We start from the raw sequence: 21,947 nt of genomic DNA on the forward strand, positions 1-21,947 counted from the left end.
GAAGAATTTAACCTCTTTTTTCCATTTTATCTTTGAAATACTTTGAAACTACTTAAAGTTAATTTAAATTAAACAAAATCAGCGTTTGGTCATCACAGCTTAATGTTGATGTGAAGCTCAGGATCAAAACTGTCTAGTGAAATAATCTGTAATAATCTGAATTGCACAACATTTAATACTCGATTTACACAAATAAAACAATGATACAAACACACTGCCATCACGAGACGCTAAAATCACCAGCACATTTAAAACTTACAATTAAAGGTTTCAGTAGAGTTGAAACTTATATATAAAGTTTATGTTTTCAATCAATCTTGATGAGTTTGATTATTGATTTGTCTCTTTTCTGTAGATTGTAGCGTTAAATCTGTGCAAGTCTGCCCCCAAGTGTGTAAACTGCGTTACAGCTCCATGAAATACAATACTGTATGACTAAATAACAATTATAATAACAGTAATAATCTTTAAAGTAATTAACTGTTGCTACAGATCACATCCCATAATCGTCAGTCTGATCTTAACTTTTAAACTTTTACAGGTAATTCCCAACTTGATTTCCTTTTTAATTTCCTTTGAATAAATGTGTTTAAAATTGTTCCAATGCTACAAGTGCGACAACATGTGTTGGTGTTTTTATTATAAATATTGTCATTATAGTTATGGGACATTGTGACGTTTACAGTGACGTTGTCCGTTCTATTATTTACATCGACGCGCGCTCCCGCTGGGCTGCGTGCTCGCTCACGTGTCGCCCATCACACAGTCAGTGTGAGGAAGCTCAGCTGCTGATCTGGATTCAAACACGGATTTATCAAACTGAAAAAGTCCAAAGGTAAAATTATTTATATTATATCTTATTTAAACCAACTCACAAACTTATATTTATGTTTACTTATAAGTTTCACAAAGTTTATTTTCCACTTCCAATAAGGAAGTAGGTCAAATAAAACCACTGTGCTGTGAACCGTGAGTTATAATATTACAAACATTACATTTATTGACTTGTTTAAGTTTAACAACAGCACAGTAAAGTTTTCAGGACTCACATTACACTTCACATGCACCTGCACTGCCGTATGTTACAGTAGAATATATATAAATAAAATTATAGCAAGTATGAAAGTGGTAATTATTTAAGTATTATTGTATGAGAAGCCTCCCTCGTGTAACTTGTTTGTCAGGTTATTATAAAGTCTACAAGATATAAAATACCATAATTCATAGTCACATATTGACAATAATGACTGTAAAAATAAACTTTGAAGTGCGTGTGCTTCTGATGACAGCCCATAAAAGTCACTGCCATAGTGTTTAACGTGTGTAAAGTAGTTGGCCTCCTTCCTGAAACTCAGATGTGAGAGAATATGACAGATAATAAATAATCTGCTGTCGTGAAGCTGTTCTAAAGTCGCGTCGCAGCCTCGGTGTGTTTCTTTGAAGGGGAAATGAAGCTCCATGTTGAAAATCACTTCCTTTTTGGGACTTCAGCAAACAGTGCTGTGGTTGTGTGTTAGTTATAATTCACGTTTTTTGATGTGACCTTCCTGTGTGACCTGTGTTTTCCTTCAACCCCCCACTCAGATGTGGAAGTCGGTCGTGGGCCACGACGTGAAGGTGAAGGCTGCTGTGGAGGCCGATGACTGGGAGACGGACCCTGACTTCGAGGTGCCGAGGACTAAAACCCTGAAGTGCTCACAGACCCTTCCTCCTCTATTCTGGAGTTCATGATCTTTTTGTGTTTCAGAATGACATCTCCGAGCAGGAGCAGCGCTGGGGAGCCAAGAGCGTCGAGGGCTCTGGACGCACGGAGCACATCAGGTAAAGGAGGATGGTGGAAGTGGGTTCTGTGTCGCAACAGGAAGAGGAAGTGAGAACAGAGCTGCGGCTGTCAGACAGCGACTGTCTCCTAATATGGGTAATTCATCATGATGACACAGTGACAGAGGGATTTAAAACCCTGCTGACTGCTGAGGTCAAGTGGCTCGAGTCCCTTTAACTTGGTGACTGAGACTAACACAGAGAACTTTTGGAAACTTTCGAAGAGAAAACTCCTGTGCTCTTGACAGATATCGTGTGTTTATGTGTGTATACGTGTATATAAGTGTGTATACTAATGAGTATAGAAGCATGTGTATAAGAGTGTACATGTTGGTATAAGTGTGTACGAACAATTGTGTATGTGTCTATAAGTCTGTATGCATGTGTGTATATATATATACCTGTAGATGTGTGTATAAGAGTGTATATTTTGGTATAAGGGTTTATGTATAAATGTGTCTATAAGAGTGTGTTTGTATTAGTGTGTGTATGTTTGTATATAAGTGTCTATATGTGAACTAGTGTATACATTTGTCTATATCTGTGTTTATATGTGAATATTTTTGTCTATGTCCACCTCTGTGTGCAGCCATCTTGACCACAAACTGTGTGTGTGTGTGTGTGTGTGTGTGTGTGTGAGACAGTGTTGCAGAGCTCAGAAGCAAAGTGGCTACGGAGCACGAGCAGGTGAGGAAGAGAGAACACACTCCCAAAGCATCGTACGGATACGGAGGGAAGTTTGGCGTGGAGAAGGACCGAATGGACAAGGTCAATGAACCACACTATATAACCAACGATATATATTTATGTAACATGCTCCTCAGATTTCACTTTTCACGATGTTCTTTAGTCTGAACTTGTTCTTCATGTTCCTCTTGCGTCCAGGGGGCGGTGGGTCACGACTACGTGTCCCAGGTCAAGCAGCACTCCTCCCAGACGGACGCGGCTCAGGGGTTTGGCGGGAAATTCGGCGTTCAGAAGGACCGTGTGGATGAGGTTTGAAGAATCAGAAATACTTCAGCATCTTTGCAGTATAACTTAATTCATCTTTTAAATTCTGAATGATTTAGTGCCTCCATAGTTTGCAGGGTCTTACTCCCTTCAGCTCTAGTATACAGTTAAAACAAGCAGCTACAACTATAGAACGTAGTGTACAGTTTATTTGCCACTTTTGATTTTCTTCTTGTTTTTATGCAACAAGGTATTTTGAGCTGCATTCAGTTTGACCAGTATAATTTAAGACTGTTTCCTTTGCAGTCTGCCATGGGCTTTGAATACAAAGGGGAAGTGCAGCAACATGCGTCTCAGAGAGGTAGGTCAACTGTTTTTCTAATATGAAAGTATACATTTCTATTTAACAGAGGGTTAAAGGTCTGTAGTTCAGGATTTTGCTGACAATCTTTCTTGGCTCCAGATCATTCGAAGGGATTTGGAGGAAAGTACGGCGTGGAGAAGGACAAAGTGGACAAGGCCGCGCTGGGGTACGAGTATAAAAGCCAGACAGAGAAGCACCAGTCGCAAAAAGGTGAGTTCAAAATGTTTTAATTAGCATCAACAAATTGTGTTTTTTTTCAAATGTTCATCTTGTTTTTCTCCAGACTACGCGAAGGGATTCGGAGGCAAATACGGCGTGGAGACGGAGAAGGTGGACAAAGCTGCTTTGGGCTACGACTATAAAGGAACAACTGAGAAGCATCAGTCACAAAAAGGCGAGTTTGAGTCGAAGCGTTTGTCAGTGTTAACACCATCGTCCTCTTCTTCACGTCTAATGTCTATAACGTTGGTCTTCATCAGATTACTCAAAGGGATTTGGGGGGAAGTTCGGTGTGGAGAAGGACAAAGTAGACAAAGCAGCTTTGGGCTACGACTACAAAGGAGCGACGGAGAAACATCAGTCACAAAAAGGTGAGACAACACTCGCACGTGTGTCACAGGAAAAACCAGTGATGTTAATGGGACTGAACCAATTCCTGTCTGTTCAGATTACTCGGCAGGGTTCGGGGGTCGATATGGAGTACAGGCCGATCGCCAGGATAAGGTCAGGATTCTCCTTATTGATTCAACAGCCAGAGTTAAATTATCAATTCTTTATTTTCAGCAAACTGTGATTTAATAATAAGAAATCTGAATTTCCTATTTGCAGGAATGTCACGTTTCAATTATGACGATTTAAACATTTATACATTTTTCCTAGAGCGCAGTCGGCTTCGCAGATATTGAGGCACCGTCGTATGCTTATGAAAAGACACAACCCCTGGAGGCCTGTATGTTTCAATCTCTTCCTAAATCATCACAAGTGTTGGACGTCACTGCTGCTGCAACGTCTTCATGTTTACGTTTGTTTCCCTGCAGCGACGTCAGGCGCAGGGAAACTGAAGGCTCGTTTTGAGAACATGGCCAAATCTTCGGACGAGGAGAACCGGAAGAAAGCCGAGGAAGAGCGAGCGAGGAGACAGGCCCGAGAGAAGAGAGAGCGAGAGGAGGCCAAACGTAGACAGCAGGTAAACACGTGAACTGTGAACTGACACATAAACTAATGTTTAACGTGTGTATTCATGATTCTGTGTTTTGCTGTGTTTCCTGTAGGAGCAGAGCAGCAAAGAGGAGGAGCGTTCTCCACCTCCTGCTCCACGTGTGGCTCCAGCGTACGAAATGCCAGCGGAGATCCACCATCACATGCCAGAGATACAAGAAAAAACAGAACCAGAATATGAGCCAGAGCCAGAACCTGAACCAGAATATGAGCCAGAGCCAGAACCTGAACCAGAATATGAGCCAGAGCCTGACGTAAGACCCTCTGATTCAATCTAACGTCACTTCAACCAAATAATAGATTTGTTTAATCTGTTGTTTTAAAGTATAACATCAGTGATTGCAGGTTTTCTTTGCTTAGTTTGTTTATATTCAAGTCTTTTCAGCTCGTCTCCAGGAATGATCTCAATGCTCCTGTGCTGTTTGCAGGATGAACCCTTGTACGAGGAGCCTCCAGCTTTGCCTCCACGCTCAGAAGACTTCCTGGAACCTGAGGCCCCCCCGCTTCCTGACAGGTCGGCAGACGTGGAGGACGATGGCGGGGATTATGATACAATTGATGATAGGTGTCCTCCTCCTCCTCTTCCTCCTGCGGAGACAGGTCTGCCTCTGAGTCGGCTGCAGTTAAAGTGTTGAATGTGTTTGCATGTGAGGGGCACGCTCATTTCAGTTTTCTTTTTCAGATGACAATGAATATGAAGACCTGACATCTGGAAAGAAGGCCATAGCCATCTACGACTATCAAGGAGGTACGTCACTTCTTCCACGCTTCATATTTGTTTACACTTAACGATCGTCTTCCCACTCAAAGCGACAAATCCTACGATCTCGTTTGTGCAGAGGCGGACGATGAGATCTCCTTCAACCCGGACGACGTGATCGTCAACATAGAGATGATCGACGAGGGCTGGTGGAAGGGGGAGTGTCACGGACGTACTGGTCTGTTCCCAGCTACTTATGTTCAGCTCATGTAGTGTGGGACGTTCTGCTTCACTTCAAAGAATCTCAGATTTCTCAGGTTGTTCAACAGAGGGAGGTCAGCTCTGTGTTTATACAATAAATCACAGGGAAGCTTCTGATCAGCTGATTTCAATCCTCTTACACAGTGGTAATAACTTTCTTATATATAATATGACCAATAAAGTTATGCATCATGTATCTGAAATAAACTGGAGTCAATAAACTATTCTACAACTATTCTATTATTTTACATTCCTTGTATTGAATTGTATTTCATCATGATAATATTAAATTGGATTAAATACAAATAGTTACTGTTGTGTTTCAATAAACACACAAACTACTTGATTGTCATATAACTTGCAGGAAGGATGCGTTGTGTATTTTTATTGACTTTCTTTAACAAAGGACTATTCAAAACAAATTCCCTTCTGTCATTAATTTCCAGAGTCTGACAATAGATGTAAAACATTAACTGGGAGAGATTTGCAATCTCCAGGTCAGCTATAAAGATTTTAAAATCATATTAACGAGTCTTAAATGGTACAAGAAAAAAAAACACATAGTGGATCAGTTATATTTTTTTTATCAGAAAAGCACAGATTCAAACTGCAGTGGGGAATATATGAAAATCACCTGTTATGTTGTATTCAGACAAACATATTTTACATAAAGTCGTATTTTCGTAAAACTTGGCCTAACATGGAGATGAAGCTGCGGTTCCATCAGAACCAACCAGCTCCTGCAGTGGATCTCTCTACAGCAGCAGTTCTGCTGGAGTGAGGGATCCGACAGCAGCCAGTGACAGATGTCATGTAGAGATCAGTTCAAGAAACGATCCCGTGTTTCTGCAACAAAAGTCTTTGAAGCCAAGAAAACCATCCGTAGGTTTCCTCTGGCTCACCAGGCAATGCCCTTCTTCTTCTTGCCCTTGCCGCCCTTTGCACCCTTTCCTCCTTTCTTTGCCATCCGCTTGCCCTTCATCTTCTTGGCCTGACGCTGGCTCATCCACACCGGGTACTGTCCGTTCTCGTCCAACATGGTTGTCTTGTTGCGTTTGGCGTCCATGTCCATCTTCCCCTCTGTAACACAAAAGGCAAAGGTCAAAGGTCTGAAAACAGCCATAGATCAAGTTCGAGTATCGCCTGTGGGCCCTGACCGCTCCGCCACTCACCGTCATCAGCCTGCTGCTTTATGATCTGCTCCGCCGTCACCACGGTGGCGATCTCCTGCACGTCGGCCATGAGAGCGTCTCCTTTCATGTCCGAGTTCAGCGCCTGCTTCAGACGAGCCAGCTCCTTGGGGGCGTTCTTCTTCCTCTTCTCTGCGCGCATCTTCCTCTTCCACTTGCTCCGCAGGCTTTTTGCCATCTTGAGGAGGTTCTGGAATAAACAACACATCAGTCATTATATTGGAGTTAACGGCAGATGCATTAAGCAAAGGCAGCTCTTCCCTTTTTTAAGTTAAGTACTTATTCAACCAGATCCCTTGATCCTCATCCCCCAACAAGCATGGACGGATTATGGTTTTTAATATGTCACTCAGATTTATGATCCTGCAGCACAGTTTTCTTAATTTCTCTATAAAGGCAGTCAGGGTGATGACAAATTACATTTATGTTGATTTATAATAACAAATTAAATGTGTTATAGGGTATACGTTTGAACACAGAGTACGGACGGACTCACGAGATACCAGATCATACATGTGAATCTTATTTATCCACCTGAATATATAATTAACGCTGCTAATTGTCAATAACGTGTTGCAGCTACATGATATGAATATATGTCAGTTAGCTACAGGGACAAAAATTAGCTTTACAGTTCATTTCTATCACAGCAGGCTAACCAAGGCTTGCTAGCTAGTTAGCCCTCGAGCTGCCACCGTGGAAACTCTCGCAAGGAAACACCCCAAAAAGCTAACGTTAGCTTATCCCACATGCTAGGAGTGTTAGCACAACGTAAACAGTAAACATCACTTACTTTACGAGTGCGTAGTTTAAGTTAAATGATTAAATGTCCCCACACGCTCCTCACACGTGTTTACAGGAGGAGAGGAAAGACGGAAGGACGCGTTTCCCAATGAAGCTGTCTAGTGATTGGCTCTTTTTGGGGAGCCTGAAGACCGCCGCTTCTGATTGGCTCGCGGTCTGAACCAGGAAGTGAAGGCGTTAGTGGAATGTAAACAACACGTAAAGAAGAATATCGGGTGTAAACGAGCGGTTTTCACGGGTTTATTAAACCCTCAGCTATAAACAAAGCTTCTAAACGTGAAGTAGCATCCATCGGTGTTGTAACCAGTAAGTTGTATCAGTCATTTTGGCTGTTTAACTGGGATTTGTCCGAGCAAATTCCTCACAGATGCTCAACATGCTGGAAGCGGCTGCAGAGCAAATGGTGGTTCACAGAGATTTCCAGGCAGCGTTTGACACATGTGACAGAAGTCTGCAGAGTCTCTGCGGCCCGGAGGCCGAGGACAGCCGGTGAGAGTCCGGAGCTCACGTGTTTCCTTCAGCCTGGGAGTTAAGTGGGTCACTGTTTGTCTTTGGTTTTCTGTCCCCCACAGGTCCGCAGAGTTCAAGGCTGGTTTCTGCACCATAGGGATCCAAGCCCTGGCTGAGCTCAACCAGTGGCCCGGTGTCCTCCCCTGGGTCCTGCAGCAATACGAGCTCCAGGAGAAGATACCTGCAAAGATCATGCAGATGTGGTGAGTGGAGCTCACACAGTCAGCAGGAGATGGTTTAACAATTATTCCCTGCTAAAGAGAGGTTTTGATTATTACATCTGTTTAAACCAGTATATCAAAACTTTTTGTTGATGGACCTGTTGCTTAATCAACCATTTCAGTTCTCAAAATTGATTCTCTCATTTTTATATTGGCAGCATACTTCTTTACTCGAAGGTGGGGGAGCCTGCTGTGATGCAGGAGGCAGCCAGAGTTTGGTTACACTGCCCGTCCAACAGCAAAGCGTCAGGGTTCGGAACAGTGGCAGAACTGCACCTGCTGCACGTCCTTGTCCCTCTCGGGCGCACGGACGAGGCTCGCGAATTGATTGTTGGCGAGGTCGGGGGACGGGCGTTCACGGAAGACCAGAGACGGACAGCGCTGGATGTTGTAGATGAAAGGGAGCAACAGAATCTAGAGCCAACTCTAAATCCTGGTGGCGAACCAAACTCTGCACATAGTGTCTCAAATAAAGGTAACAAATTGCTGTTTCTTTTGATGCATTTTACAAAATCAAATAAGTATGAATATTGAATATAGACAGTCTCTCTCTCTCTGGGTGTGTTTGTGTTCTACAGGTGCTGTCGTCCATAAACTCACAGCGATGCTCCGTTTTTTATACAAAAAACTTTTTATGACCGGCTCTGGCTCTTTCTCTCTGCGGAGAATCTTTGTGGCAGCCGTCCTTGTCTACATGCTCTTACTTCGAATGGATCCAGGTTGAATAAAATGTTCTTTGCATCTCAGTTCTATCACCGGGTTTGTTGAAGTTTTAAACTTTTGCATTTCTTCCTGTTGTTTTCCCATCAGCTCGCCCATCATCATTCCTGTGGATTTCCAAACTTCTTGAGCTGCTCAAACAGATGTGGAGCACCATGGTTGCACCGTACTACCATTCTCTCACTCAGCGCAAAGGACTGTGAAAGACTGAAAGACACTTAATGTTTTGAACATAGTTTTGACTCTTTTTTGTAAGAGAAGATGGCTTAGTTATATCCACTTTTGCCCCAATCAGGTCGATTGTTGTTTGGTGGTTTGCTTTGTTTGTTTTATAGCAGGATTTTTGCAAAACTACTGAACAGATTAACACAAAACTCTGTGGAAGGATGAAACAAGGGCCAAGAAAGAACTCATGACATGTTGGCCTGTATCTGGGCAAAAAGGCACTTCTCACTTTCTTTAATGATAGAGATCTGGTGTTTTTGAAATTCTCTCCAATTTCCAAGGGTGAAGAACTCATGAATCTTGATGAAATAAAATATATTTAGGATATGTATGAATGTGAGCAGTGTGGTGAATTGAATTTATCTGGACTGTTTGACATTGGCGTCATCCTACCTATGGAAACCATCTTTATTTATTTATTTACCAGTATAATTAGTCCCAGATTTTACAGGAGCAGCAGTGTAATAAAGGATCAACAATGTGATCAGGATGTCAATGGAAGACATTCAAATTATGGGTGACAAGATATGACAATGAATATGTACAATAAATATATACATATATATGAGTTTTGTGTTTATGCATGGTTTTATTCAGTTTTGAGTTGTAGTTAAGTTTGATGGTTATATAGAGTAAATCAGACTTGGGGTTAAAAGTTAAACAAAGAAATAGTAAAACTTTAAATAAAATACACGACTGATGAATTAATTAATCAATTAAAATGACAGAATTTCTAAATTAAATTTATTGACATTTTATCCACCAAAATATTGGAAAAATTGCCCGTTAAAAGAAATCTAGTCCAACCAAAACAATGGCAATATTATATCACACTGCGCTGCTATAAATACAACATAGTTTAACATTATTTACACTCAAACGGTTTTATTATTTAAAGTCATTGGAGCAATCGTCACAAAATGCTAATAAAGTCGAATGAAATGTGTCATTGAAATCCGCGCATGGCAACTGGTAGGTTTCGTTTCACTGTAAAGTGAAACTGATCCGGAGGAGGTGACGTGGATGCGATGTTTACTCGGAAACGAGAGAAGAACGCTGGACTCGAACAGATGATTTAAAAAACAGAAGACACGTTCGACTCCTGTTCTGTTGAGAAGCGAGAAGTGAAGTATGACATCATGTTATCCAGGTTTTATTCTTATATTACAGCAAGGGACCTTCAAAACGGTGAGTAGAGTAATGACTTAGCCTGTGTGATTATTTGGGTGATGCTGGTTTGATGCTGAATGTGATTTTTAGAAGTAGTTACCAGATGAATTTAATCTCCTCTTTTTGGGGCTGGACGATATTTCCCAAAAGTTACGTCCAGATACAAATTTCAGTCAATATAGATTCATACATTTCATTGAAAAAACGTATATATAAGAATCATAATGATATATATTGAATCTTTGTTAAATTGCTTTACCGATTCTTATAAATACGGCTATAAGTTATTGATATTGTTTTCATTGTTCACTACTGTTGTGTAATGCAACTTGGTTAGTTTTTGACATTGTGTTGCTTCAATTGTTGTGCAGTGTGGCATGTGAACGAGGAACTAACACAGCACACAGGAGCAAATGGTATCAACCAAATGTTGTGTGTGTGTGTTTGTATTAATACATTATCTATTGTTTGTAATATTTTCTTCATTATTCAGGTGTTTCTGTTGTGGTATTTTACTTGTTGCCTGTAGAGTGGCGTTATCTAAAGGGAGTAGGTACAGACAGATTAACCTGAAGACATCTCACACAAACCTGTGGAGTGGTGGGTGGCTGTATTGACAGTTGTATCACGGGTGAATCCATTCATTTTGAATATTTTCCCTGGTCTGTTCCAGAAATGAGAGGCCTCAGCAACTACCTGCTGTCCTGCTGTGTGAACACTCTGCTGCAGACCCTCTCTGCGACCTGGGAGCTGTCAGGTCTGCTGGAAAGGTAAGACAATTAAGTCGTGTGTTCACATGGCTGAAGGAAGCAATGCCTCAAAACAAAGTGATAAATCCAGATTATATTAATACCTCCCACATTTAGGTGAACAGAATGAAATGCAACTTCTTGCCTCGTTGAATTCTTACTGGTTTAATTAATGAAGATTGATGATTTGTTGAACTTCAACAAGGTGGGATTCAGCTGGTGTGAGAGCAGACAGTCATAACGTCCCCCTGGAGTTGAAGAAAGTCCTCTCAGCCATGAAGAGCGACCATCGGCACAACACTCCACATCGGGACTTCCTCAACTGTCTGGACAGAAACAATTTTCGACGTAAGAGGCGCAGATTCACACGGTCAACATGTCACACTGATGTTTATTTCCCGACTCGTGACAATGAAACTGTTTTGTAGTTTGTGTGCAGCACGACGCCGACGAAGTCTTCCTCTCCATCCTGAACTTCATGCAGCAGCAGATGGACGACAAAGCACTGGTCGGCCTGTAACCTTTGGCATTCTGCGTTTTTCACCTGGGAGCGTGTCACATGTTTGCTCACCTTTGTTTTTCTCCGTCAGGCTCTGGAAATCCAGAAGCTGTACAAGGTTTCTGTGGAAACTCGGCTGCAGTGTTTGGAGTGCAGCTGCATCCAGACTCAGACCAGCTTCCAGCTCAGCCTGCATCTGCACGTGAAGGAGGATCACAACTCTCTGGTGCAGTGTCTTTGTTTGACTTGAATTTTACAAGAAGATAGAAACCACAGTCATGTCTGTACAGCAGGTATGGGTTATTATAAATTAGCTTAGCTCCTCTTAATACTAATTTATTGAATCATCATGGAATTTAACATATCTCCGCTGTTTAAACCACCCGTAAACAAAAGTGTACAGTTTTTAACTTATTGACTTAACCCGTCTAGTGTTTTCTAGTCTTTATGCTAAGCTAAGCTAACCAGCTGCTGATACTGACTGTACATATGTGAGAGTGGTCTTGATCCTTTCGTAAAACGTGAACATATTCCCGTCAAATAATCCACCATACTCATAATACGATTTCAATGCACGTGTTTCTGACGTGTTTTCAGGAAGGTTGCATATCCTCCTTCTTAGAGGATCAGGAGTTAAGGGGCAGAGATTGCTGCTTTTGTGCACAATGTGAAAGAAAGACTCCGTCCAAACGGGTGAGGTTTGGATCAAATGTGACCCAAAGATATTAACTAACCTTATCGTCAACTTATAGATTTAATCGTATCTTCCAGGATGTCAAGCTGCTCTCTTTGCCTCGTATCTTGTGCATGCACCTGAAGCGGTACCGGAGCAGCCGTGGTGGCATCAGAAAACTGGATTGCAGGGTGACCTTTCCAGAGACCTTTGACTTCTCTGAGATCGCTAGAGGTGGATTCTCCAGAGACTTTGCCCAGGTACTTATATTTCCTATCTACTCTCTGGATATTGTATTTTGTCATCTAAAAGTTGATTTGTTTTTCTAGGATGAGTATACCTACACTTTGTACGCAGTGGTTGTGCACTCTGGTGGTACAATGGGTGGGCACTACACTGCCTACGTTCGTCATAGGGGTAACCAGCAATGGTACTATGCAGACGACAGCCACGTAGAAAGGGTTTGTTCAATAAGACTTTTGGATGCAGTTTATTCCTGACTTTGTACTTCATTATGATCTACAGAAGTGAAATAGGTTTTACCCTTGCTTCTTACTAATTCTGTCTTTTTATTTCAACAAACAGGTTTCCTGGGAACGTGTGCAGGGAACATATGGAAAATATTATGGGTCTGTGTGATCTTGTAAAGGCTTTTTCACTTTCCCTCTAAAGGATGACAAAATGGAATTCAGTCACGTATCTGTATGCTAAAGATGAAGCTATAAGCCACAGCCACTTATCATAGCCTCAGCCAAACTCTGCCTTCTAGAACTTAAACTTAACACATGTTAACATGTTGTATAGACCAAACAAACAAACCACACAAAGGTCTTTGTGCTGAGTCAAAAACTAGCTTAGATGCATTCATCTCTTTCCTCCCTGTTTTAATTTGACTGTGGAGTGCCTCAGGGCTCCATCCTGGTTCACCTGTTATTTTACAATTGCATGTTTCCATTTGGGAGCACAAGTTGTAGCTATAACGGTGAATTGATGACAATAAATACACCTACACAATAAGTGAATTGATGATATTTTAAAATTTGATACAAATTTGCATTTCTTAAAATTCGCAGCGTTACCTTAATGTGTGAAAGTCACTTAAATATTACTTTGATCAAACTAAATCTACTTTTTATTCTATAAAAACTTTATAAAGCTTTATAGACACTTTTATAAAATTGTCTTTTCATCTTCAAACATGTTGGAATACAGGAGATGACCAATGAACATGCGACTAACATTAAAACTTGCTCAAACCAGCCACCAGCTGCTTTTAGGGTTAAATTTAAGATTTCCATCAGTAACATGTAAATCCAGTGCTTGACTTCCACTGACATCATGTAGCTTTCATCTTCCTACTCGCGGAAACAGCCTTAAGTCTTAAGACAAAGCCTTATTGTCTGTTCCTCGGGGGAGATAACAGACTAAAGGTGGCGGTGTTTTTGCAGTGAGGGCTTTTTAAACTTTTGAACTTCTAAACAGAGGAAATCCATCTTGTCTGTGTTGTTTTCCAACAACAAACATATTTTCCCCTCACACCCGGTAGTTACATTTTCACTTTTTATGTCTGGTAAATCTTTTGTTCCTTTGATCCTTTTCCTGCCCCATCTCCGAGAGGCACAACTTAGTTTGATACATCTCTGTCTTCTTTGTTTTACAGCGGCACAGCGTACATGTTAATGTACAGAAGAAGTTCCAAAGAGGAGGGACGACAACCTGAATTCTCCGGATAGAATGTGAAATGAGGTTCAATATGGGTCAGAGATGGAAATATAGGAATTTAATGAATGAAATAATTACTTGATTGATATGATTAGTTAACATTTTAGATTTTATTGCACATAGTGACTGGTTTAATGTTTAATGGTTTGTGTGACCTCATAGCAATACTTCAAGGAAGGGTTTAGTTGTATACTTTACACCAGCATAGTAATTTCTGCCTGACAGCAGTAGGTGGCGTTCAAGACTTGAAACACTGAAGGGTTTTCCACTCTCAGACCACACACAATGCCAACGAGCTCACTGGCACTGGGGGGTGGTTTGAAGAGAATGCTGAGCTTAGATCTTCACTGTTTTGGGGGAAATACCTGCAACGGGTCTCAGTGCTCATTTTCCTGACACTGCGGTAAAATGTGTGAGTCACTCATGAAGAACAATGAAGTAATTCTGTCTGATTTGGGGCCAAAAACATCAGCCACAAAAAATCCAATTAACATCTCAGTATTTATTGTATTTTATCACTACCTTTTTTATCACTCCCTATAACTATCAACTTTACTTTTACAACAATGATTTTAACATATTTTTGACTTTTGCTACGCACCAACGTCAGCACGTCTCCCAACCCCCTGAGCTCAGAATGTTAGTACTTAAGATCTTATATATTTTTTTTTAAATATGCATTGCAGAGACCATCTCGCAATGAAGGGAGTTTAAACGTTGCAGTTGTAACCACAGCGCTTGAGTGCTCTGCATAGGCTGTCAGCACAGCCTCTAAGGTTCCCACTCGTTTGGCCAGGATTCAGGGGGACCGTGTGAAATGGTGCCTATGTGCTGCGGAGCCCTGACAGAATGGAACATGCCTGCACAGTTCCACAGGCTGTGGGCCACGTGCTTAGTCATCTCACTGCCATGTAGCAGAGGAGCTGCTTTTTGTAGAGGTGGTATCTTCCTCCCACGTTGAGACCAACGACCAGGACTAGATATGTGCGTTATGTGTCTAGACTTGAGTCAGTGTCACAGATATGGTTTGGTGTTTTGAATTGTGTTGGGGACGTTGCCATTGCATCTTGAAAAATTGACAATGGAAACAGTTATAATATTAAAGTTTGTTAATGTACGTATACCAAGAGGAAAGGTTCATTTTTTCATAATAAGGAATTATCATAACTTTGGGTACTTTGAAGGATTTACAAGATGGATTTATCTTTTACCAGTTTTTAGAAATACTCTGCTATAGTGTATTTATTTATATTACTGCATGACAATACTATGTGTAATGTGTCAGGGCCGGGGTGGCTCTTAGTAATGAACCCACAAAGAATCCTAATCCAAGTCTGAAGTTTCCTTCAACTCCATAAAGTGTTGAGTGTTTTTCACCACATTATTTTGTTTTTCTGGCCGAAAATTTTACTGTTTTGGCTCAGTTGTACTGAGAAGTTTGACTTTAAACGATTCTGAGCATCCATCGGAATTCTACCTGCCGAGCACCAAACGTAGGATAGCAAATGAACTATAGCCTTTTAATTAAAGATGAGCGATGGGCCACGTTTCCCTCAGGACTTAGTAAAGACCAAAAAAAGCTAAAAGCACAGAATGAAACATTTTTACTGCAAAGTAAGTCCTGCATTCAAAACATTACATATGTACAAGTATTTAGGTATTGGTAAAAAATGTACTCAAGTACTATAAGGCCTTTTAGCACACTAAGTGTACATCACATCATTGGGTTGTCCTGTATAAGCACAACTCAAGCTAACTTCCTTATAATACTTGGTCCAGAATATATACTGTACATCCCCAATTGCCAACCAAAATGTATAGGCCAACAGCATTTTTAGAAGAAACATTAGAATCTGAATAGAGAATGATAACTCCTACATATCAAGGGAACCGATTATTCTCTCTGTGGAGCTTTGATTACTTATTGGTGTTGTACGACCATGTGTCAGGGTTCGAGTTTGACTAGCACCTGCCCGGAACAGCCCTGACATTGACCCCTGCAGACACTATCGAGGCGGCAACATGCCAGAAGCTTGTAAAACCTGACTGAGTGTCTGGACGTCTCAGTTTCTTTTCAAGCACGGGTGTCACACATGCCTGAGGTCTCTGTCTCCATTGTTTGAGGTTGAGCTCTGGCCCCTGGACGTGGTTATACAGACACTTTACGGCAGATCATAGTCTCCCCAATTCAGCTTTAGCCCTTTATCTCGGTCAGGTGTTAACCAGTTCGCAAAGATTCCCTTCAGCTGGATTGTGAATTTCTCCCACAGTGATAGTGATTGACACAATGCATGAGCTGAGGCAGACACATAGGCTGTGGAAGCAGGGAGATTGTTCAGACTTTGCTATGTGGCAACACTTAAAACTGTTTTCTTTGGAGAATATCTCTAGGTTCGTTAATGCTTTTTCGTCATTGTTGATGTGTGTTTACCAGTAACTAGGTGAGCACACCACTGATGCGTCGAGGAGAAAATGGAATTTGGCTATGTGAGAACCACTCTTAAATTTTCCCTTTTTTGTGGAGGATTTCACAGACTCAGATAAATGCCTTGTGCCTGACTTGATTTTTTTTTCAAATTCTACTCACAGCAAAGCAGTATTCCAGCCCTCTGTCTGTTTTTTGATGATCAACAATAATAATGTCATTCCATGTCAAAGAAGAAGCCTCATGCTGTTCATACAAAGGCACAAAGCAGCCAGGAGGCAGTGGAGTCGAACTGTGAACTGACAACTATTGGATATATTGCCCTTAAGTTTTGCACATTTGTGGTCTTCAGAGGATGAATTCAGGACTAAATAAGAATAAAAATAGGAAACAAAATAAACTAAGACAAATATTTTAAGCACCAGGAAAGATTATATTTATACTTGATATAAAAATATAGCTTAACCACATCCAATTGCATCATTTCCACTGCTTAAACATGGTTTGCTTTAGCAAGAGGTGTTTTTTTGTCCTTCAATCTTCTAATTAATTCTAAGATAGTTGTGTTAAATAACAATTAGATGTCAGTATTTTCCAATTACAGATAAATTAGAGGAGAATTAAAAGGAGAGATATTGTAGGTTTTTTACTTCTCAGACAGTTATTGCGGTTTTTGTAGTTTCATGCGTATTATAAATTCCCATGTCATAATGATTTTTACATTTTCAAAAAAACATATAGATTCAAGTCACTGTGCGTTGCAGTTTCTGTCTGTTTCATTCAGAAATCACCAGTTTCTTCCTGTGTTTTTATTTTTACAGTCGTAGACAGGAACTCACTTTTGTGCACTGTCTATACACACTTTTGCTTTTCTGCTCAGCACAGAGACTGTGAATGAAGTGGACTTTTGCCCTGATCCTTGCATGTTTCCTCTTGTAACAAATGACTTTGTGAGGGAAGATGTGCTTCCTGTAAAGAACCCCAGACTCTTTATTGCTCCAATTCTACATATATGAATCTATCAGAAAAGTGTCATGAATGCTTCGGGGGTGGCAGCCGGCTTGCACAGCTTTCCTTTGGTTACATAATGAGGTTTCAAATAGGAAATGATTATCTTTCGCTCTCAGGCCTGGTGGCCATGGTGAAGTCTGCTGTTGTAAATAACATACAAGGAACTGAAGGCAAATGTCCACGTATCGTTTGACTCTAATATACAAAGACTGCTCAATCAGATAAAGGAGCATATGACTAAAAAAGGATCAGCAAATTTCTCTACCAGAAGAAAATCCTCTGCAATTAAAAAAAGGCCTGAATCCAGATTTAAACCCTGACTTCTGTCATCGAGGAATGTTTATCCATGACCTTTATTTGTGATTAGTTACCTCCAGTTTCAGAATGGCGGCTCTTGGCTCATATTTAGGTCATACTGGTGAATTCTGGCAAGTATCTGCGAGCTTTAGGTGTAAACACATAGGCTGCATTGGTCTGTGAACAAGCTGCAACGATCTTGGAATTTGTAGTATGAGCAGTCGTGTCGAGGAGGAAGCCTTATCTTTCCCCAGTGAGATCATCAAATCTCCTCTCAGGAGGTAGAAGGGGAGTCCGGTCGTCACTGAGTTCTCCCTCTCGCTTCACTTGTTCGCTTGTCCTCCCTGAGATTCTTGGCAGATGCAGTGTAATAAATAGAACATCTGCTGAGTTTTCTAGGAAACGGGATGTGGAGCAGTCAAACTTCTATAACTGAACAGCGGAGAAAAAAAAAAGGGCCTCTCAAGTTTGGTCTGGTTTGGTTTGGACTAGAGCTGCAGTTGGGGTTTATTCGCTTTCATTTTGGTTCGACTCGAAATGGCAAGTGACACTGTTATTTAGCAGCTAATGATATGTATTCAATCTCAGTTATTTTTCGGGTTATTTATATTTACTACGAAGCGCACTTCCAGCTGAGAGGTCTCGGGAGCGGGTTGCAGATATTGGTTCTCACGGGAGGTGAGCGGAGGCCCCCGGTGGTAACAACGCTCATCACATGTAGCATCTCGTCAGTGTGACCCGACTCTCCACCCTGGTCTTCATGCTTCTGTCGTTAACCTTCAGTTAGCGCCTTATCTCAGCTGCCTATCATCAGACACAGGATCCAGGGAAGATCCGCCATCATCTCGGAAGCCAGGCGGCTCGGGTTACCTGGGGAAATGGCTTCAATGACGGGCCCAGGTAACCGTCTGTCAGTTTGTGAGCGTCCCACCTCAAAGCTTGCTCCTGCTCTGACATGCACACCCACGTGTATGTACACTGGTGGCCCCTCTGTGGGCCCTTCTAGTATGAAGGAGTTGTTGTTTATGGTATGATGTGTTATGCAGTGTTTTGCATCAGCTGAGGTAATAAAAAAAAAAAACTGTGATCAAAAAGCCAATAGCAAAAAATATCTCTTGTTGTGACTTGCCTAAACATTATTAGACAGTATCATAATCAATCCTCATCTTCACATGGCGAACCCTCAAATTATAATTCTTCTCAGCTTGAAGGAACGAATGGAATTGCACCTTCGGGCTAACCACTGTCTCATCGCTCCTGCACTCAGCCAGTGATAAGCTAACAACAACTTGTGAACCGCCGCAGACACACATTTCAGCTGTGCCTGTGTATACATGCCAATCAGTTGCTACATCGCTGCTCAAGTTAATGATTTGTACAGTGGGAGAAAAACTTGTGACAGCGAGAGAGCTCATAGCGAAACTGGTTTAGATTCCGAAAAAAAAAAATTGGCTTTTTTCACTTCTCCCTGTTGCACCTTGCCATGTTTAAGAGGCCTGACCCAGGTTCACTGGCTCTGTAGCATGGGCTGGGCACCTTGAGAAGTGAGCTATCCATTGTCAAACCTCTTTGACCTGCTCTCTCCTTCAGCCTCTCCTATTTCCGCACAAAGACTCTCTAATGCCAGGTAGCTGGCGCTGGCATTCCTATTGCATTCCACCATGGGGAAGTTGCCGGGATCAGGATGAAAAATGCCTGAAACAAAGGTCTACTCTCATTCACAGGGTTTAGGGTTCTGTGGGAAAGTCCTGGCTGGACAGAGGTTGGATGGCAGAGGAATGCGAAGCGGGGCATAGCTCACACAGTCTCTATGACACAGAACCAAAGACACATTGACAAGGTGGGGGTCTTCAGAGAGGAGTCAGCCCCCATGAAAGAGGATCACAGAGGAACAGAAGTATATCCTTCACTTCTCAGGTTTAGGACAGTGAAGTCATCAGTCCTGCAAACACCATTGGTAGAGCTTTGAATTTGACGTCTTGGTGGTAGCTCTGGTCCGTATCCCGTCATATCCATCATTTCTGGTATTATTTGCCTTTATTTAATATAGACATCAGGGAGAGTTGACATATAACAATGCAGTCATTCCCAAAGTTTGTCATTTTTGGAAATACACCTCTGCTTTCTGTCAGAGCTAAGGAAATTTAAGCCATTCTCATTGCCAATTAAATATACGGCTAAGGAAAGCAGCCAGTTAGCTTAGCACAAAAGACAGAAACAGTAATTCACAATAACAATTGATAGCAAAAATGTAATTGTGAACAAATTCAAAAATGAGTTATTAGATCAATATTTTTTTTAATTTGTAGAGGTAGTAAGTCCATTCCTTTGCCGGCTCATGCTGAGGTGAGGTGCCTGACCTTGCTTCATCCCCCCTCCCCTGAGTCATATATAAACCTAGGCTTGTAAAGATCTAGATAGGAATTTACTGTCAAGGCTTTTCACTCTCCCACTACAAATACCAATATATTTTTGAAAAAGTATCTTCAGCTGTGAGGAGGAGATGAGGTTAAGTGACGGTTTGAGGTTTTCCCGACCAGATCTATCTAATTTTAGTTGGACTGAATGATGAAAATGTACAGGTAATAATTTTTAGCCCTTGCTAGCCACGTGGCTCATAGATTGTAATATCAGTAGGTCCAACAACTGCGTTGTTCCAGATGTAAACATCCCAAACACTGAATGTATTCATGGGGCCAAGAGGACGCCTCCTAATTAGTTTGGTAATCCCCTGACTTCTGCTCTAGAACCACAATAAGGTTTGTGTTTTGGGTTTAGTCTCGACAACCACAAAGTTTGACTCCCTCCCTCAGAGTGGACCTTATTAACTGCAATTCAGTTTAACATCATCACCGTATACCTCCGCATCAATGCTAGCAAGCTAAACAAAGATGGTGAACGTGCTACACCTCACACCTGTTTAATATCAGCTAGTCAAACATAAATAAATTAGTTTCCTCCAAGGTAATTAACACTACCAATTTGTTGCGATGCTAGATAGCAAATATTAGCGTGCTACCATGCTAAACTAAAAGGGTTAACTTGCCTAGCTTAATCTTGTTAGCCAAATTGGATCACCCATGCAGAGTCAAGCTACAGCGCAACTCTGCAAACACACAGAAACAATGTCAACGACAATTCCAATCATTTGCATTTAACCCGCTATTTAACCACAGTTGCTTCCGGACCCAAAACTTATCTATGTCTTTTTCCTCAACGGTTTTTCTATGGATACAGATCGAATCATTTTTCCGTATGTACATCACAGCCGAGCACACCGAAACAGTTAAAGCTGCCATTTGTTTAGACTGAGCTGAGGCCGGCTATCTGCTCAGGCTTTATATCATCTCCAGAGTCTATACATAGAGTGCGGTTGGTGGGCGTTGGAGATGGAGTATGTGGGGAAATGAGAGGAGATCTGTTGCAGCCCACAGGCCCCCTCGGATTCTCTGATGTGGCTTCAAGACTTCCTCGGCGATGCAAGGCCTTCTGGGACATTTGCAGTGAAGCGGTCTCCAGGTTTTTAAGCAATCAAGCGTTTGGAGTGTGACCGAGTGCACGGGCCTCTGCATCCTCGAGCGTACGTCGGAGAATTGTCTTTGCCGCACTTTTTTACGACGTGTTGTTGTAAAACTTTCACCTTTGAAGTGTGAGGACACAGTTGCTTCCTGCTAGCTGAAAACGAAAGGACGATGCAGGTGATTGCGCTGACGGGTGGGGCACGTTTAAGGTTGCGCCATGGAAACTTGCTTCCGCTTCACATCTGTGAAATGTGCAGCCTTTAATACACAATGGCATTCCCACTGTTTTCTCATGGGCCATTATTGGTCTTATTCAAACAAGGTGCTCTGGCTCATGAGATAAACAGTGAGCTATTATCTTTGCTATCTCCGGTCCGCTGCACGGTTATGCATTAGAGGCCACTTTAATGGATAATAACAGGTTAAGATGAGGAGAAAAATGTTAATGTTCACAGATATTCGATCCCGTTTTGATTTGTTTTAATACTTTGCTGCTTTTCATTAAGCGAATAAGGCTGCCGAGAGGCCCAGCCCCTCTCATCTGCAGCCTGTTATGGCGTAGCGGGGGGATGACATCATATTGGTCTCAGAGCGGCGGCTGGTAATTGGCCTGCTCTCCTCCTCCAGCGGCACGGGCCAAACAGAACACACAAGTGGAGCCAGGCAATGCAAGTCAGATGCACTGGGTTTTTCCAGAGGGGCTGGTGGGGCCTCAGTGCAGACTGAGAGCTAAGAGGCCTCGGAGAGGGGTACTCCAATCCAACTGTAAATGTCAGAAATGAATGAAGGGCCTCAACTCAAAATGAAATCTGATATAATGCGCCCCAGGCCAGACTGTTTGATCTGCTGAACAATCCACTTCTGTAGTCGTCTGGATAACTGCGCCTTTTCTGCT

At 41.8% G+C, this 21,947-nt stretch overlaps 4 protein-coding genes across 5 annotated transcripts; 3 read left to right on the forward strand and 1 right to left on the reverse strand.

Annotated features, from left to right (window-relative positions):
* The first annotated feature begins 727 nt into the window (after window positions 1-727).
* Window positions 728-5,553, forward strand: hcls1 (hematopoietic cell-specific Lyn substrate 1). Its single transcript, XM_062383117.1, has 16 exons — window positions 728-835; window positions 1,585-1,668; window positions 1,748-1,821; window positions 2,466-2,589; window positions 2,707-2,817; window positions 3,079-3,133; window positions 3,236-3,346; window positions 3,420-3,530; window positions 3,616-3,726; window positions 3,804-3,859; window positions 4,016-4,085; window positions 4,174-4,322; window positions 4,408-4,608; window positions 4,783-4,954; window positions 5,037-5,102; window positions 5,194-5,553. The coding sequence occupies exons 2-16, from the start codon at window positions 1,585-1,587 to the stop codon at window positions 5,325-5,327; spliced, it is 1,629 nt and encodes a 542-aa protein (XP_062239101.1). The 5' UTR covers window positions 728-835; the 3' UTR covers window positions 5,328-5,553.
* A 330-nt stretch (window positions 5,554-5,883) lies between these two features.
* llph (LLP homolog, long-term synaptic facilitation factor) lies at window positions 5,884-7,427 on the reverse strand. The gene is made up of 3 exons (XM_062383129.1): window positions 7,299-7,427; window positions 6,488-6,695; window positions 5,884-6,395 (listed from the first exon to the last, which is right to left on the reverse strand). The coding sequence occupies exons 2-3, from the start codon at window positions 6,681-6,683 to the stop codon at window positions 6,214-6,216; spliced, it is 378 nt and encodes a 125-aa protein (XP_062239113.1). The 5' UTR covers window positions 6,684-6,695; window positions 7,299-7,427; the 3' UTR covers window positions 5,884-6,213.
* A 6-nt stretch (window positions 7,428-7,433) lies between these two features.
* On the forward strand, window positions 7,434-9,320 carry pex26 (peroxisomal biogenesis factor 26). The gene is made up of 5 exons (XM_062383125.1): window positions 7,434-7,798; window positions 7,882-8,022; window positions 8,199-8,515; window positions 8,619-8,759; window positions 8,851-9,320. Exons 1-5 carry the CDS (start codon window positions 7,677-7,679, stop codon window positions 8,961-8,963), a joined length of 834 nt encoding a protein of 277 aa, XP_062239109.1. The 5' UTR covers window positions 7,434-7,676; the 3' UTR covers window positions 8,964-9,320.
* A 671-nt stretch (window positions 9,321-9,991) lies between these two features.
* On the forward strand, window positions 9,992-14,921 carry usp18 (ubiquitin specific peptidase 18). 2 transcript variants are annotated; one of them, XM_062383121.1, is made up of 10 exons: window positions 9,995-10,173; window positions 10,829-10,925; window positions 11,110-11,252; window positions 11,333-11,412; window positions 11,495-11,629; window positions 12,001-12,096; window positions 12,175-12,336; window positions 12,406-12,537; window positions 12,662-12,705; window positions 13,737-14,921. In XM_062383121.1, the coding sequence occupies exons 1-10, from the start codon at window positions 10,125-10,127 to the stop codon at window positions 13,807-13,809; spliced, it is 1,011 nt and encodes a 336-aa protein (XP_062239105.1). In that variant the 5' UTR covers window positions 9,995-10,124; the 3' UTR covers window positions 13,810-14,921. The 2 variants fall into 2 exon arrangements, with proteins under 2 accessions (XP_062239106.1, XP_062239105.1); XM_062383122.1 differs by lacking the exon at window positions 12,406-12,537 and having other exon boundaries at window positions 9,992-10,173.
* The last annotated feature ends 7,026 nt before the right edge of the window (window positions 14,922-21,947 follow it).

Source organism: Platichthys flesus, chromosome 23, assembly GCF_949316205.1.
Source record: "Platichthys flesus chromosome 23, fPlaFle2.1, whole genome shotgun sequence".
Taxonomy (NCBI): domain Eukaryota; kingdom Metazoa; phylum Chordata; class Actinopteri; order Pleuronectiformes; family Pleuronectidae; genus Platichthys; species Platichthys flesus.

Excerpts from the sequence above, each read along its gene's own strand:
- hcls1 (XM_062383117.1), top strand. The coding sequence starts at position 1,585 with ATGTGGAAGTCGGTCGTGGGCCACGACGTGAAGGTGAAGGCTGCTGTG. Across the intron at positions 1,822-2,465 it reads GGACGCACGGAGCACATCAG|TGTTGCAGAGCTCAGAAGCA; the intron begins GTAAAGGAGGAT and ends TGTGTGAGACAG. Across the intron at positions 4,609-4,782 it reads AATATGAGCCAGAGCCTGAC|GATGAACCCTTGTACGAGGA; the intron begins GTAAGACCCTCT and ends TGCTGTTTGCAG.
- llph (XM_062383129.1), bottom strand. The coding sequence starts at position 6,683 with ATGGCAAAAAGCCTGCGGAGCAAGTGGAAGAGGAAGATGCGCGCAGAG. Across the intron at positions 6,396-6,487 it reads AAAGCAGCAGGCTGATGACG|AGGGGAAGATGGACATGGAC; the intron begins GTGAGTGGCGGA and ends TTTGTGTTACAG.
- pex26 (XM_062383125.1), top strand. The coding sequence starts at position 7,677 with ATGCTCAACATGCTGGAAGCGGCTGCAGAGCAAATGGTGGTTCACAGA. Across the intron at positions 7,799-7,881 it reads CCGGAGGCCGAGGACAGCCG|GTCCGCAGAGTTCAAGGCTG; the intron begins GTGAGAGTCCGG and ends TGTCCCCCACAG. Across the intron at positions 8,023-8,198 it reads GCAAAGATCATGCAGATGTG|CATACTTCTTTACTCGAAGG; the intron begins GTGAGTGGAGCT and ends TTATATTGGCAG.
- usp18 (XM_062383121.1), top strand. The coding sequence starts at position 10,125 with ATGTTATCCAGGTTTTATTCTTATATTACAGCAAGGGACCTTCAAAAC. Across the intron at positions 12,097-12,174 it reads GAAAGACTCCGTCCAAACGG|GATGTCAAGCTGCTCTCTTT; the intron begins GTGAGGTTTGGA and ends CGTATCTTCCAG. Across the intron at positions 12,337-12,405 it reads TCTCCAGAGACTTTGCCCAG|GATGAGTATACCTACACTTT; the intron begins GTACTTATATTT and ends TTGTTTTTCTAG.